Below are 16,997 nucleotides of genomic sequence, written 5' to 3'. Positions count from 1 at the left end.
CTGATTTTCCATCTAATGTTTTGAGCAATATACTGGTATCAAAAGGCAGGCAAACTATTTTTAGTTTTGATACCTTATAAGAAATGATATAAAATAGTTGTACTAATTAGTTTGAAATCTTCTGAACACTGCAAGAGGATTTGCACAGATAATTGACATCATAATGAAAATGAAGCTTTCACTCAATTGCCAGAAGGATCTCCATCTTCCTATAACATAAAAAGATTGTGGAAGACAAGACAAGCTATGGAAAATTAATAAAGTACTTTATTTGACTGATTTGAACTATTACAACATTGAGCTGTAACACAGCTATCAAATATGAGACACAGGGAGTCCCTGAAGTCTGGCGGACAAACAACAGTTGATGGAACTACAGGGCTTACTCCCACATACCCTGAGGAAAGAAGTAAAGACAAGTTGTCACACTTCAGCAGTCTCCCAACCTCTAAAAGCTTAAAAAAAGGGACAGCTTATAGGTGGCATTTAAGGCCTCCACCAGGATCTGTGGACCCTCTTGATGTAAAAAATACATATATACAATCAACCTCTTAAAAAATAAACAAAAAATTTTCGCAGCCTCTTCACATTATTAGATTGCAGTTTGGGAAGTAGATGAAAGAAGCTGGATCCTCTCACTCCCACCAAGAGGCAACGACAATTCTGATTATCTAAATCTTATAACAGGATTTAGGTTTGGGGCACGTCTTTCAGTTCTATTGCCAGAATTTAATAAGTTACCCACAGTGTCCCAAACCCTCTAGCATTCTCCTTTCCTCATGCAAGTCTCTTAGCATTATAATTCTTGGCTTCTTCATACACAGGAAACTGTAAAGGAGAACTGGAAAGCACTCTGTTAAGAAAAGTTGCACCATTGGTGCAAACTAAAACTCTGCCTATTTAGTGATTTGTGCTTCCCAAGTAAACTGCTCCAATGAAATCCTCACATCTGGTGAGGTAGGGAGCAGAAGGCACAATGTTACAGTTTGTCCTGGCTGTAAGGTTCGCTGCATAGATAGGAAGAAGGTATCATCTGAGCTAAGAGACAAAGCAGACAAATCTTAACTGCAGAGCAAGAAATGTTTTGTTTGCAGAAGTTGTAATTCCAAACTACCTGCAGCAGTCGAACGAGGAGCATCATTCATTACAATTAATACATTTCAGGAAGTAGTCCAGCACCCTTGGGGCTGGAGGGAGAGAGATCAGAGTACAGGCCCCTCTCCAACAGCCCTTGAGAGCAATTGCCGTAGATGCTCTGAGAACAGAGAGACCTTATATATCTTCATCCTCTTTCTCCAAGAAGTCAGTCAAGGTACTGTCATCTATAGGAATTAATAAGTATTCCACGCCATCAGCTCCCTGAGAACAGAGACGCATACACATTCTGTTAACACCAGTGCACAGTGCAGTGCAAGCCACTAGATTGCACTGCTACACTAGCGTTTATTTGCAGTGTGGGTGAGAGCTGCCCAGCACTCAGAAGGACTATGCTGCTAAAGAACAGCAATATTGCACTAAAACAATGCTGGAAATACACCAACACTGAGAAAAGTCAGTGTATGAGAAATTAGGTGGGCTATGCTAGTCTGACACTACACAGCTCCTCAATGCTGCGTTCTCACATCCAGTACTGCTATACCACCTCATTATTATGACCGAGCCTGTGTTCTTCTGTCATGCAAATACTGGTAACTATTGGAAGCAGACTGGCAGGTTCCAAGGTCTGTTACTTCTCAAGGTCTTAAGGAAGAAGAGACCTGTACGTTGCTGAATAAGTGAAGCACACTGCATTTTCACAGCCCCCTATCCACATAAAGGGTGTTGAGGAACTGGAGGCAGGGAAAGAGCTACAATTACAGAATTTCAGCCCTTTGCTAGTTTCTAGGTGCTACAAACAATACAGCCTCACTGTGGGCTGCAGAGGGATACTTAGTAGCAAGTAAGCATCTGTTTTGATTAAGCTGGCTGAATACCAAGAATCATCTTCCCCCAACTCACCCGCTTGGTTCGGATGAGCTTGTGGTCCCTGAATTCTGTGAGCTGTGCCCTGAGTGTTAGGTCACTGTTCACAAGGAAAGCCTCCCGGCACTGCTGGTAAAAGTCTTGGAAAGACAGCCCTAGAGACAGAAAAAAGGTGAGAACAAGAAACTGAAGTGGTAAGATTGTCAGATTTTTCCAGGCCTAACGCCATATGTTATCTCCACCTACACATCTTGCTGTGGCATTGACCACAGAGGCTACAGGAACACCACCACTTCTTTCAGGCATACACAGCCAAGGTAATATTTAAGTAATTAATGGAAAACAACTGAATTAACATTCCAGCCACCCTGTTTGCCTAATGGAATTTTAATAGCACTTTAAATGGATTTCCCAACATGGTTAATCTCTCTTAACTTCTAACTCCTCTACCTTACTTCAAACTTTCTTTATCATTAACCATGTTATTCATATCCCCTGCAACACCTGTTAGAGACAGTGACAGAATATCCCACATGTATCCTAGAAAGCAGGATATCAGACATCACTTAGAAGGGAACATCGTGGGAACAGAATCTCCTGTCTTTCTCTGGTCCTTTAAGTGCTAGTTATGCAAATTCATATTCTTGCTTTGTTTTCATTTTTTAGCTCCACAGTTCCCCAGGAATGGCCTCAGTCATGCCTAAACATCAAAGCAGACAACAGTAAGAGGAGGTCCTTCAGAACCAGACAGTCTATTGATTTCCTGTCAAGAATCAGACACAGCACCACTAGAAAGGCAGTTTACGCCACCAAGTCTCAGTGACACAACAGTTGGAGCTCTTCAGCTGCTGCTCACGTAACCTGCATACTGAAAGGTAGTGCTGCTGTAACTGAGCTGGCACGGTAACACCCCAAGACAGATGAGAAGAGGTGGGTACATACCTGGATAAGATGGGTTGTCCTTGTTCTCCAGCTGGTACTGAGCAAGCAGTCTGAATATGCCCCTAGGTGAAAGGGGGACAGGGGAAAAGTCAAAAGGGAAAACAAAAAAACAGCCACAAAACCAACCCTCCCAAAACCCCACCATTATAAAATATTAACTGATTTTTCCCTCATGATCGGGAGTTAGTGCACGAATCTCATCACTGGACAAGGTTTGCTATCCAAATGCTGTTCATTTAAAGGAAGCAGTCAACTGGAACCCCAGCCCTACCACCTGCATCTTGAACACTTGCCAGTAAACAGGGATTGCCTCCTGCTTGGTGTAGACCGCAGTAACCTAGTAAGGACTGGATCCTCGGCAAGTGCTGCTGTGAGGTATAACAGTGTCTTACCTGGCATTGGAAGTGAGACTGCGCAGGACATGCGTAAGGGAGCTCAAAGCCAGAGACCCAGACTGCTGTACCAAAAGTGAGTTCTCATAAGACGTTTCTTCCACGTAAGGTTTAAACGTGGTCGTTTCATACCAAAGCCAGTTGTAAAGGCTTAGCTTTGCCTGATCCCACACTAGACATAGAAAATAAAGAGCAGGCAGAATTAGGAGATTCATCTTTTCTAAGATGTTAAATAAGCAATATTAAAATGTACTTAGGATTTGAGGAAACAATGTATGCTTGGGAAATTCAGAGTACGTACACCCAGATACTTGGAGTTCAAGCAAGACAAATTCTTTGCAACAAAACATTTGCACACATCCCTTTTTCGTACCAACTTCATAGATATACTGTAAATCTCTCCAGAGGCAGCAGCATGCAAAGAATTTCTAGCCAATAAACAAAATAATTTAGATGAAATGACAGACCTAACAACCAATCTCCATTTCAGTTACTCCCTAAATCAAAGGGTGCCAGAAGCTTGGACTCTCTTTGTATATCATGATCAGTGACTGCTAGTTCTCAGAATCTTCATATAGTTTTGGCTGAACATAGCCACAGTCCCAACTGGGGCTTCTGGGTGCCACCACCACACATACATCACCCGATTTATTTTGCACATCAACGGTAATACAGGAACTTATGAAACATGCTCAGCAGGCCCAAAGGAGAATGCAGATTCTCTCTCTTTGCTACATCAGGCCAAGAGGACTCACTGAGAGGAGCATTGATGTGATCGATAGAGGCAATGAGGTAAATGCTAGGCAGAGAGGATAACTGTGCAAGGATCTGCTGACTTCTTTCTCCTCTCAACATCTGGCTGTCCAGGTTATGAATGAGGACATAGAGCTCTAAAGATGAATCTGCAAGGTCAGAAAAAACAACAGAGAACCAGTCAATGAAACTGCACATGAAGTGGTTTCCCATTCCCAGTGGGGCCTAGGACAGGTCTATTACATCAGGCTCCATATTCATCACTCCAATATCAAATCACTTCTACAGGTTACTTTGACCTCCACCCCACACCTGGCATTTCTGAGCACCTAAAAGGCTTTTTCTTAATTCACCGTATCACAGTTCTCATCACAGCTACAGGTCTTTTTGTGGTTTAAGCTTTTCTCTTAGAATCCACTTTACACTTGCTCTTGGCTTTTTCGGAAACTGTCCTTAGCTATGATTTTTAGTTCTGTGATTCCAAGGCCATTCAAATGTATTTTAGGATGGAAGTCTAAGCATGGTTTGTTCAGGTTCTTTTGTGCTACATGACTAGGATCCTTAAGCTCCTCCTCACACAATGAATATCCATTCAGGGTTGGTTCCAAAGCATGCTAACTTCATTGCAAATCTTTCCCAGAGTCCTCAAAAGAAATTAAAGACTTGCCTTCGGTAATGCAAATGGAAGATGTTAAAATATCCAGTCAGCTTGTTGCTGCTGTACTTATCTCTGGGGACAGCTATTTCCTGAGTACAGAAGCAATTCTGGACCCAGTTTTTTGAGGAAGTGAATACATACTTGGCTGCCAACAAAAGTCTGAGGTTCCTCAGTCTCCCACTCAGATCAGCAATAGTGTACTACACAAGACTGATTTATGTAGATTCAGGGGGTACTACCACTACTCAGGCTTTGTCACTTAGTCCCACCAGAAATACTTTTAAGTTAACAATGAAAAATACAATGTAGACACTTTTAACACCAGTGCTATGCATAAATAAGATTCCACAGCAATTTGGATATGAATACACAAGCAGTAAAATGAACATTCAAAAACAGTTCAGTAAACATTCTGTGTGGCAATACCTGTTTAATTTTGCTTCTGAACCCACTTCTAACCTGCTTGTTTGACAGTACTGCCTTTTATTTCATCTTAATGTCAGTACTGACATATATTGAATTTAAATGACCATTCCACTAAACAATGTACATTTAAATCTTAATCCAGCTATGCTGACATTCATGGAAAGGCTCTCAGGCCTGGATTTTCCAGAGGAGCTCAAAGGACTTGATATCTGTCAGCAACTGTCATTCCATATTGTTTGCAAGTTCTTACTTCTGTTGATTTTGATGAGGTTTATGTCAGGTCCTCAAGTAGCCACTAAGGGCCATCTTCCCTCATGTAGGAAACTCAAGCTGGAGTTTACCCATCCTGTCTTCCACCAGCAAACACATGGCTACAGAAACTCCGCGTAAATAAACCACAGAGGCGCTGTGCTAAATGAAAGAGATAAGCATTTTGGTTTGGCAAACGGCTGAGGATCATCTGTCTTGTTAGTAAACTTCTGCCTTCCTCCTTCCCTTTCTAGAGAACTTTGTGTGTGAAACACTGGCTAAGGAAACAGCTTGGGATCATCCCGGTGCGTGTGTGTTTTCATGTATGTGGCACAAATTGCAAGCAAGAAAGTACAGTAGCTACAATAAACTAAGAAACTCTAACTGCACATATGAAGACAACGAGGAAATAAAATGTCCAAGTTAATAATTTTACCTTCTCTGAAGTTTTTAATGATGAATTCAAGTTGGTCAAGAGGGCTGCGGAAGGTCCCTATATGGTCCAGTACCTCCTCTGTGATGGAGTTGAGAATCTGAAAAAGAAAATAGCAGTCCCTTTCAGAGGGTTCTGGCACTGAAGGACCTAGTGCAGAAAATCTGAAACTGAAGCCTTGACTGTCATGAGGGAGGTAATCTGATTTTTCCCATCAAATCCCCAAAACACTCAACATAAAGCAAAAAGTTCCACATCTCTTCAAAATAGTGAAAAAAATAAGGTTTTAGACTGATGGGTATCTATTAATGACGGGAATTACTGTTATTCCTTGAAAAACGCATAGGCTAATTTCTTTAAACTCTTTGCCAGTTTATGTGAGGACAGGGGTCTGCTGCTATAGGATGCAGCAGGTTTCCTTAGCATTTTACACTGAAAGGCGTTAGAAGTATCTGTAACAGAGGATGATTAGGTAAACCCGCAAGCTTTTCCCACACTTACAGATCTCACAGTGATGCTGGGGAAGTATCCATTAACCACAAGGTGAACAGAATCCTGAAGCACAGAGGTACGAAACTTCTCTAACAAATCACGCTTTGAGCCCAATCCATAAAGCACAATATTGAAACCCAAGCTGCAGAGAAGTGAGCAAATACATTGAATCAAAAGAAGTACAAGTCCCTTTTTAGGCCCATACCTTCATTAAGCAAAATGATCCATTGCAATCTTGCCTCTAAAAATTTCATGTTTCATCAGGTCCAGGCTTACCTTCAGCTTACAAATAAAGTTAGCCACTAGGAACCTGAAATATGGGATGTATATCCTAGTACAAGAGGCATTTTGGCAGTCTAGGGGGCCACAAATTTAGCAAAACATCTATGTAAGAAAATGGTATTGTTCAAGAACATGAGACTAGATCTGCAACTTCAGATAACAAAGAATAACCAGCATACACATTCAGGCCCTCACCAGTGACTATATTAAATGTTTACCATGGGTAACAGCAATTACAAGAAAAAAAGCAAGCCTTCACAATGGTTTTCTACGCAGGCACAATTTCAAAGCAAAATTAAACTACTCTCATATCTCTTTCTTATCCTAGTTGTTCCACAGAGAGGGGCAGGAAAGCATAAGGAAAACATGGCAGGGAATCACAAAGCTTTGTTTAGTTTTGAAAAACAGGAAAAGCATCATCTTGCCCAGAAGGAAGAGTATCAGGTCACTAAAACAGCAGTGAGCAAAGGTAAGATGTTTAACAACTGTCATTGACTTCAGTATCATCTACGGACTTGTTCCTCCTACCCTGTCCCATGCATCTCTAACCACTCACCCAGATCACTGAGTCACAGAGAACTCCTCCTCTTGCAACTCTACAACTTTCAAAACCAGTGTCTTTTTCATATGTTCTGTCACCTCCCGGGCCTACAAATTTCTTTATACTCCGCTCCCTTGCTAAGCTTCCAGGGGATTTTCTCCTCACCAACATCTCCTGCCTCAGCACTTCCCTTCAGAGCTGGTGGCCTGCCTTCTCTAAGGTGCTTGAGACCTCACAGCTCTCTGTAGTTCCCCATTTGCTTTCCTGGATGTTTACTCTTTTCTCCTTCCCATGAAGATATACACAAACCCAGATAAAATTTATACTGCTAATGTTTCCAACAGTATTAATGTTTCTTTGTGCCTAGATCATTAGGTACCACAGGCATTCAAGGTTAACTGCTACACCACCGGGGACAGCCACGTACTGAAGAGTGGTGGTGGGCTACTTGCTAACAACTATGCTGCAGTAAGCAAAAGCGAATGTTCGCAAAGGACGCATTTCTCATCATTCATGTTCCCTGTTTGTGAATGCCCTCTAGCTTGGCTTACCAAGGCACAGGCAAAGCAGCCAGGCAGAATACAACTTCATTTCACTTCAGGCATTCAGTTCAAGGAGTTAGTTGGGTAAGATCTGATCTACAGGAAATATTGTATTAATTAATGTCACCTAATTTTAAATTTAAGCAATCAATTAAAGAAAAAGAGTCGCTCTTTAATTCATCTGCAGGATGTTGTTGACATGAAGGTAAGTTTACTCTGTTTACTAGGCTTCTTCAGTGATTTTCATTGGACACTTACTGTAATTGCAGCATCCACTTGGAAAACAGGGATTCATGTTGCTGGTTTAGGTCTTTAATTTCAGCAGCATAGGCAAGGGGAGCTTTTTTCAAAAGGTCATGCAGTGTTTGCTGCGTTGAGAAAGAGATAAAACAACGGTTATTCAAAGATCAGAAGAAAACAAGACATGCATCTGTAGTCCTTACAGTTCCCCTCTAGTATCCTCTCTAGCTCAGGAGCACAGTGGTTTTCACTGACGGTGCACTCAATTTGTGGGGTTGTTTTTCCACGAAGACCTCTCTAAGTACAGTTTTGCTACTGGAGAATCAAAGCAAAGATTTAGTAACCTTATTATGTGAAACAGCAGTCAGACCAGGTCTAGAACCAATACCACACTGTGTTTTATCTCTTCCTGTTGAGCATGGGAAAACCACTACTGAAATAATGGACACACTCAGAGTTTACACAGCACCAAGCACTGTCCCAGGAGGATACCAACATCACAGCCCTGCTCACAGGAGCAAGGGCTCCAACTGACAGGCTTAGCAATGATTTATGTGGTTGTCACTACAAGCAAATGCTCTCAAACATCATCTTGAAAAAGAAATGCAGCAGAAAGGAAATTGCAGAAAGGAAATAATTTGCAGCTGACAGCTAAATATAGAAAAAAGATATTTCAAAAGCATCAAGAATCAAAGGATTAATTCAGCTTTAAAGATATGCTGGGATGTTAATGTTTAAACAGCTCAGTAGCAAAACAAATGGCATCAAATCTACACTGGCCTCCCTTTGTCTTCAATTTTAGCAGCTTTGCTTTCCACTCCCGTGCACTGGAACACAGTTTACTCTGGAAAGAACACAAAGACAGCCACAATGCATCCAACAAACATAAAGCACTGAGACAGAACTGCTAATCCTTCAATCGCTTTGGAGACAGCAGTAGATTTAACACTGAAAGCCTTGACTTCCTTCCAGAGCTGTTACAGAACTTGTTAAGAATCCAGATGTTTCTCTGGCAGCAACTCCAGACAAAGCAGACATCAGGTAATCTTGCATATATGCTATCTTTTAAAACACATGTGGGTACAAAAAGCAGTTGGATACAAGAGCCCCAGGTATTTCACGTGCTTCCCTGGCACCTGTGCTTGTGTACCTGTCCCTGTAGGGTGCAACTGCTTGCTTTGAACTGTCCTGTAGAATTAGCATATGGAAAAAAAATACATTAATTCAGTCACCACAATTAATTCCTGTCTACTCGGAAATGGAAGGGGACAAAGTGCATTTTACAAAATAGGTGACAACATTTTGAGCTGTCCCAGTCCTGCATGTGGCTTGACCCAGGAAAGCTCAAGATGAAAAGGTCTCTCCCTTTCCTCTACACATAAGTAGTCAAGACAAGTTGTAATACCCCATAGCATTTCATTGACAAAAATGCTGTTTTGGTGATCATTTTTAAGGCAGGTCTGCTTCCCCCTCTTCTCTCCTAAAAGCAAACTTGACCCTGTTCTGATAACTGCAGCTATCAACTATCTGCTCAACCTGATAATGCCTTCTACCTGCATTTTCCCTCCCATCTTGGGTTCAAGCAACTGGGCACTGTCCCTGCTCAGTGCAGCAGCAGAAGACATAATGCTTAAAACATGACCTAAATGAGCGTTACCACCACGAGTGTCATCAGCATAAAAAGCTGTGAAATAGCAACATCAGGACATTTTGATAAGGGAAATCTTCACCAGAGAACTCAAAAACTTCAAGAGTAGCACGATTCACTATGAAGCGTACCTGGTCCAATCTTCTTTTCCGCAACTTCTGCAGCATTCGGTCTGAAGTGTGCACTTTAGAACTACTGTGAGCTTCAAAGTATTCCTCCACCAGGTTGCTCTGGAAAGGGACAGCAAGATCAGCCATACTCCCACTGCTTTCAACTTACCTCTCTCCTTTTGCACTCACAAACATGTCTGAAGATGGCCAATATGATATATAGAGCAAAGATGAATAGAAAGCCAGAAGATATTTGCAAAAATGGCTTCTACAGCAGCTTTCTACCAAAGCTAACCTAGTCAGATGGTTCCTTCCCAAAGGCAGAGAGAAAAGAGATTCTGAGAGAGTACAGCAATAATTCTAAGGGAGCGTGGGGATCCCTGGTGCTGCAGGAAATCAGACAACAAAGTTTAACACACAGACAGAAAGTAGTGTGTGCTTCTTTTGGTGCTATAGGAGTTAATTTCTTCATCCTTTCTCAGTAAATATCCTGCTTCAAGGACATCTGACAAGGACTACTCAGAAGTACAGCAAAAGCCAACCCAGCTGATTTGACTCGAAATGAGTCTAGCAGTTCTTCCCATAGTTAGTTATGGTCACTGACAGCATACTGTCATTAAACATCCCTTCACACTTCTTAGCTTAGGGGTATATTTCCTGCACACTCACCATCTTGTCTTTCTTATTTTTTCTGGCTAGGGTGTTTCTGGGAGGAGGCATACATGAAGCCTTCGTTTTTGCTGGGGTCTTTTGCCCTGACGAAACAGTGTTGACTTCTTGCTGGTCCTCCTCATCCTCCTCCTCCGAGCAGGAAGCAGAATATTCACTCTCACTTTCTAAATAGAGATCTGGAACTAGAGGATAAATTTAAGGTTAAGAGCTAACAGTAGCTTCTTACACAGAACACATTTTGCATCATGTCATTCTCTCTCATACATTCTCTGGATGTTTTTTAAGTATATGATTCCTAAATATATTTCACAGAAAAGTAAAATCAATGCTTTAGAGGACTGCAGACACACATTGCCATTTCTTTCTCAGTTCTAGGCTCATAATTATTGTTTAGTAAAGCTTGCTCCTTGACATCAACTAAGAAACATAATACTACACAAAAAGTAACTAAAATGGACAATGGAATTCCCTATTTCTCTTAGCACCTCTGTGTCAGTTTTCCCAAATGCCAGTCATACAAGCCAATTATCTTCTGGGTCACACTCTGCAAAAAAGGTTTGCAAAAAAGACCTGTTAGCAATGTTGACTGAAGAGCACAGATAGAATCTGGCTCAGTCTTCATGTCTCAACACAAAAGAAGCTAACCAGTCATTGGAAAGACTCTACCATGAATGTCCCATCCATCATCAAAAAGTTTTAAGACTTGGTTCAAGCAATTGTGCTAGACTTCAGTGTCAGCATAGGTTAAATTACTGAATTTTGTCTCTTTTGATCGTGTTACTGAAGTTCAGCAATTTGGTGCTTCTAACCTTTCCACTCCTTTCCTAAGTAGCAATCTGTTGTAAGGACAAGCTCTACATAGACTTCCTTAAGGACATTTCTACACTCTGCAGGATGAATCAGATTGTTTCAGTCAGACTGAAATGCTACAGGTAGAAGTCCACGTGGAAAAACACTCTCCTCTGAACACAGTGCCTCACTCACTGTGGGAACTGACTGCAAAGGTTGATCTTTACCTGGTAGCCTCTTTCTGAGTCTGTAAGGTGTGGCAGACACAGCTTCTTTCTTTTTACTCTATAAGAGCAAAGAAAAAACATGCATTAAAAAAAGAAATGTATACTTCCTCAAAACACCCCTGTGCCTTGCGAAGAGTAGAAACGAGTTACATTTCCAAGCTACTTCATCCCATTAGAAACTGGGAAAGCAGAGGCAATAAGTACAGAGTTCTTGTTTTCCCATTCAGAGCTAGAGGGAGGCAGGACCAGTTTCCAAAAGAGGCTTAATGTAGCATTTCCTGCAGGCAAATCTCATCCTGAAACCTTAAACCAGAAAAGCCATGCACACATTTTTAGTGTGAAGCTATATCATTTTAAAAAGCCAACTGTTTCACAATGCTCTTTATCACCACAACTGGCAGTTCTGGACGGTATCTCTCTGAAGCATCACAAAAGGCAACATGAACTTACACTCCACCCACTATCACATCTTATTTTTTATAAGCCAAGCTAAAGTAAGACACGGAACATCACCACAGTTCTTGAATTCCTGTTCTAACAGCACTCCTTACAATTAAGGCTGTTTCTTCCTTTGATGAGAATGCTGGAAAGCTGTAAGTTTAACTGCGTATTAAGGGGTTGTCTAACATCTTTATTTGTGTGATGTAAGGAAATAGTCTCTACTCACACTGATTAAGCTGTCAAACCCACTACTTGCTCACAGATTCTAAATCCCATAATCCTGATTAATGGTAGCTCTGGTTCTCACTTCAGTTTCTCCTGCCCAGTTGGATTAGAAGAGGCATCTGTACTGTGGATGAGGCTTTTCAAGGTCCTTCCTTTCCAGAATTTAGTAATTGGCCAGTTCAGGTTTTGAAAGTGAAAAAAACCCCACCAAACCCCAAAACCCAAAGCAAGATAAGAGTTACTCACCCTCTGCTGCACTTTGTTTGAACTTGAATGTTCTGCAAAGCAAGAAACAGCATTGTTCAGAGTACTGTATATTTTCAACAGTGGCACAAGACGGTCTATTAGAAAAACAGACATTCACTATTCAAAGGTACACTGCACCTAAGTATCAGCTCCCTGGGTGGTTAATCCTATTATGGAAGCCTCTAGTTCCTCACAGGTAGACAAGGACAGAACAAAGACAGCCAATGTTATTACCACAGAAGGCAGCTTTTAATTCTGGACACAGCTTTGGGTGGCCATCAGCACGAAGGAAGAGGCTGAAAAATGAGCTAATGTCCTCTCCCTGAGCACATGGTTCTCCATGACTACAAAGTACCATGCTCTTGCCAGCGTTAACCTGCACTGTCTTCTCCCACCTGTATTTCTCCATGCAGCACTGGGTGCTTGAATATAATGAAGTGTGAATTTACACACAGATACCCACACAATCCTACCCGCTTTCCCTTCGTGCTCAACACATCAGCCCAGCTCATAACTCTCAAGCCCAAGAATTTCCATTGAAGGCAGAGGAAACCATGAAGTGACATGGTCGCGGATGAGAGAGAAGCTCCTGTTTTCCCTACACCAATAGAGTAGAATAAAAGGCCTGACACGCAGGTGAACCAGGGGCCGTGTATACCAAGCAGTTCAGTCTACAACGTCAAGCTGACTGGAATACGCAAGCATGACAGAAGCTGGCTCTCAAGCATCTACTCCATCACCCAAACAGAAACAACCTCCGTTCACTCAGCTTCAGTTCCCCAAAGCATCACAGGACTTACTGCTGTTCTGAGGGGTTTTGCCTGTCTTCTCAGGGCACTCGGAGTGACCAGGTTCAACACTCTGCCCTGGTGTCTGGGCTAATTCAGAGGCTGTAGGAAACAGGAGGAAGGGAAGAAGTTTCATGTGTCGGGTACAAAACTCCCAGCTCTGGCTATGAGCCATGGAGACACATCTGAAACATTCTCCAAATACTAATCTCCTACCTATTTCAGAAAGTGCACCAGATACTTCCACTTTTTCTAACCCTAATGGTCAACGTAACCCTTAACAAAGATTTTCAAAGACTGAACTCCTCAGTTAAACCATTTTACAAGTATAGCAGAGGCAATAGCAGAGCAGCTTTGCTCCCTGGGAGACCACGTCTTTGAATCAGAGCGACGTCTGGTGATGCTCACTTGGTCCTTCAAAACTGCTCAACTGGACAAAACAGAGCAGCAGGTAAAGCAAATATATGAGTTACCCAGGAAGTGGGTTCTTGTATCCTGTTTATCTCTTCCCGCTACTATCAGCACAAGTCGAAGCTGAATCACTGATCTGGACATCCTGCTAACAGTCCCTCAAGAAAACCAGCCTTCCATGTTGTGACCTGTGTCAATTTTCAAACTGGTCATGGCTCCAGAAGGGCACACCAGTGAAAGCCACCCTGCTGCAGGAGTGTGCTCCTTTCTTATAAGAGGTGTATGAAATACACAGCTTCCCAAGACACAGCAGAAGCCCAGAGGAGAACTAAAGAGGTACAGAAATTACAGTTTCTTTATGGTGATACAGAAGGATGGCTCCTCCCCCTCAGATCATCCTTTGCAGGATGTATCAGTAGCTGTGACAGCTGACCACTGATGAAGTTCAGACAGTGCTGGGCACACAAAGACTCTTAAAGTGAGAAGAAACATAATGGCAGCAGGACTCAAGACTTGTTTGAACAAGAGAAGACTACCTTCTCCAGAACTCCCATTTTCTGCTTGCTTCTCCTGTCCACAGTTAGCCTGGCAAGCACGCTCAGACACTCTAAGTAGGCAAAATCTCCTAATGCACAAAGTTATTACTGCTTTTGACTCTGCTACAAAATCAGTTATCCTCATATCCTTAAGTTATACAAATAAAACTCCTGCCATCCTTTGGCTCTTATGCGCAGACTTTCTCCCAGAATTAAGAAACTTCTAATTTTCATTATATTACCTGTACTTCTTATTCCCACCATACTTTTGCTTTGTCCTAGCCATCTGTTTTTGTTACTGAGGAAGACTGATTCAGAGCCAGATAAAAGCTACTGAATACTGCAATACATATTTTTTGAATAAACAGAAGTGACAAATCGTATTAACAGAGTACTCAAAAAAGACCGTACCCAGAACAAGAATAAAAGAAGAAAGTGGAAAACATACCCAGCTCTGCCATTTTGCTGGAACGTTTGGGAGTCTGGAACGAGTAAACTTCACCACCGCTTACACCTGAGCCATTTCCCATTGAACCTGTGAAAAGAAACATGCCTGGTAGCCATTTAAAAGCCCTGGTATACTGTTGTGCCTCATTGAATGTCAGCAGTCAATTCTGTCATTGAGCAAGTTGAGGTATACACATGACCTGATGTACCCTACCCTAAGCTAACCTGACCTCCAGTAACCCAACCTAACATTAGCATAATACATATATCACATAAGTTAATGATTATTGAAAATCAGCAGTAGTAATACATTAGTAACAGTATTAATACTGCAATATTGTAATGCTAATAATACCGTAATGTACTGTACCTACCAACCGCATCATGGAGCTGAAGTTTTCTGTCTTGTCTTGTGAAGTGAGGCAGAGAAGTTGTGTAAGATAACTCAATGCCTCTAACAATAGAGCATGCCTTACAAGTAATTAATATAAAATTAATACAGCACTGTACTGTATCATACTGCACAATTTATGCTCTTGTTGGATGTGCCAAACCTAGAACACGGCCAATTTTAATAACACTTTTTTTTTTTTGACTCATGTTACTTTATCACTTTTACTTTGGTTTCCAGGTCTATTATATTCCCTTTCTTCTCAGGAGCACTTGTAGAAGCTGACTGCAGTCTTTTGGGGGCCACATTGAAGGAAAACAGGGTGTACACGAGAACACCTTCAAAAGAATGTTATTCCTATTGTATTTGTTTAGATACTCTGTGTTGTTTACATCTCTACGGAAGCTCCATTAAAGCGTGAAGTCATTGTGTAAGTTGGGACATAGTTAAGTGAGGCACAACAGTATCCTCAACCCAAAGAAGATGGAATGCAGTGTTTGATTACTTGCCTCAAAGTACTCTTTATATTGCAGGTGTTATGAAATAAATATACTAAAATCCTAGAATCATTATCCTCTGCTCTACCTGTTACCACAAGCAGAGCCAGAGCTGGTCAGCCCTCAAAATCAATTTCACCAAGATTGTACAGTCTTGACACCGCAAGAATCTCTTAAGTTCACAGCTGGGTTAGGTTTTTCCCTGCTAATACCTCGGGCACATATTCCAAGAGCAGCAACATAGTTCTTCTCTTCCAGGATCTCTTGAGCTTCCTCATCTGAAATATTCTCAAGCTTCTTCACAAACCTCTTCGCGCTGTCTGCCAGCTGAGTCTTATCCTTCCTTACTTTAGCACCTAGGATTACAATAAAAGCTTTAACCAATTTCATTATTTCTATTGCAGTAGGTTGCAGCTACTCCATTCAGAGATCAAGTTCTTGTTGTGCAAACCACTGAACAAACCCAAGACAGAAAAGATGTCTCTCTAGAACAGCTGGTGTGTGCCCTGGTGGTCTGCTGATCCTACAGCCATTAGTCCCTCTTTTACTGCAAGGGCTGACCCCTGCAGCCCAAGAGCACAGGATCCCCATTTCAGCATACAACAGATTCCAAAGTTTGGGAGAAATGGGTGATTCACACAGAATTATCAAGCTGCACGCAAATCTGTCATCCCCCAACCCTCCTAGCAAGGCTAAGGAAGTGGAAAAGACCAGGCCTATAGGCTGCCAGTGCACTCAGGGGAGAACTCAGGCTGGGAAACACCTGGAGACCTGATACAAATAGCAGAGTTAAGTTTTAGCTAAGAAATCGGTTTTTCAAAGTTGCACGGAACTTAACTCTGACAGCGCGTTTTCCCTTCGACAGTTTCCTTCCTAAACACTGTTCGTTCTTTGAAAATGATAATGCCTTGTGTTCAATGTGATCTGTGATGAACAGATGTGTCCATCTTCTGTAATCACCTCTGTTTGGGATCTCTTCTGATCTCAAAGGCAAGGTCAAGAAGAGAGCTGGTGTCAGCTCCAAATCAGCAAGACTGCTGTGAAGTTTCATAATAACGCTAGAATTAGACCTTGGAAAGTAATAGAATATGCACAGGATTTCTAGGGAAATTTATCCACATAAATAACGCTCCCCCAGCTGCCGTCCGCTGCACGCTCCATGGGGATCACGTCCGCACGTTGCCCAGGCTGCCCCCCTGATGCTCGCTTTCTAAAACTCCAGAACTAGTCTTAGAGGGTTCGATTTGGTGGCATTTTCGTTCTCAGCCCGGCCTGTCTCAAAGCAGGACCAGCAGCCAGCTCTGCCCGGGGCGCCTTGTGCTCGGCACAAGCAACTTTTAAGTTCCAAACCTCAAAAGCCGCCAGAACCCCTGCAGCAGCCACCCCGACTCTCCCTCCGACCAGCTTCTGTCCGTGTTTCGCGGGGGAGTCCCCGGGTGCCCCCGCGGGGCTCTCCCCCCCCGCCCCGGGGTCGGCCGTACCTGCGTCGTCGGCGATGAGCTTCAGGACCTCCTCGTCGGGGACGAACCTGACCTCGAGGGCGGCGCCGCTCCCGCTCATGGCGGGGCCCGGGAGAGCTGGCCGGGCCCCGAGCGCCGCCGCCGCGCCGCGGCCAAGGGGCCGGACTTCCGTGCGGGGGGGCGGGACTTCCGTGCGG

The 16,997-nt window shown here is 42.6% G+C and overlaps 1 protein-coding gene across 2 annotated transcripts; it reads right to left on the bottom strand.

Annotated features, from left to right (window-relative positions):
- Positions 1–245: 245 nt before the first annotated feature.
- On the bottom strand, positions 246–16,986 carry ORC2 (origin recognition complex subunit 2). 2 transcript variants are annotated; one of them, XR_008450374.1, is made up of 17 exons: positions 16,822–16,986; positions 15,553–15,696; positions 14,454–14,540; positions 13,071–13,160; positions 12,271–12,302; positions 11,359–11,416; positions 10,340–10,524; positions 9,692–9,790; positions 7,931–8,040; positions 6,317–6,449; positions 5,819–5,915; positions 4,052–4,198; positions 3,297–3,468; positions 2,905–2,966; positions 1,999–2,117; positions 1,115–1,359; positions 246–397 (listed from the first exon to the last, which is right to left on the bottom strand). XR_008450374.1 is itself a non-coding variant. In XM_054069913.1 (16 exons), exons 1-16 carry the CDS (start codon positions 16,898–16,900, stop codon positions 1,273–1,275), a joined length of 1,701 nt encoding a protein of 566 aa, XP_053925888.1. In that variant the 5' UTR covers positions 16,901–16,986; the 3' UTR covers positions 246–1,272. The 2 variants fall into 2 exon arrangements, 1 of the variants encoding a protein (XP_053925888.1); XM_054069913.1 differs by having other exon boundaries at positions 246–1,359.
- Between the last annotated feature and the right edge of the window lie 11 nt (positions 16,987–16,997).

Source organism: Cuculus canorus, chromosome 6, assembly GCF_017976375.1.
Source record: "Cuculus canorus isolate bCucCan1 chromosome 6, bCucCan1.pri, whole genome shotgun sequence".
In the NCBI taxonomy this organism is placed as follows: domain Eukaryota; kingdom Metazoa; phylum Chordata; class Aves; order Cuculiformes; family Cuculidae; genus Cuculus; species Cuculus canorus.
The sequence above is the reverse complement of the archived record's forward strand: the minus strand, read 5'-3'. Positions and strand labels throughout refer to the sequence as shown.

Bases quoted from the DNA above. Each gene is read 5' to 3' on its own strand.
- ORC2 (XM_054069913.1), bottom strand. From the start codon at position 16,900: ATGAGCGGGAGCGGCGCCGCCCTCGAGGTCAGGTTCGTCCCCGACGAG. The intron at 5,916-6,316 runs GTAAGTGTGGGA...TTTCTTTTTCAG, and splicing joins CCAGCATCACTGTGAGATCT to ATTCTCAACTCCATCACAGA. The intron at 3,469-4,051 runs GTGAGTCCTCTT...TTCTATGTCTAG, and splicing joins TCACATCAATGCTCCTCTCA to TGTGGGATCAGGCAAAGCTA.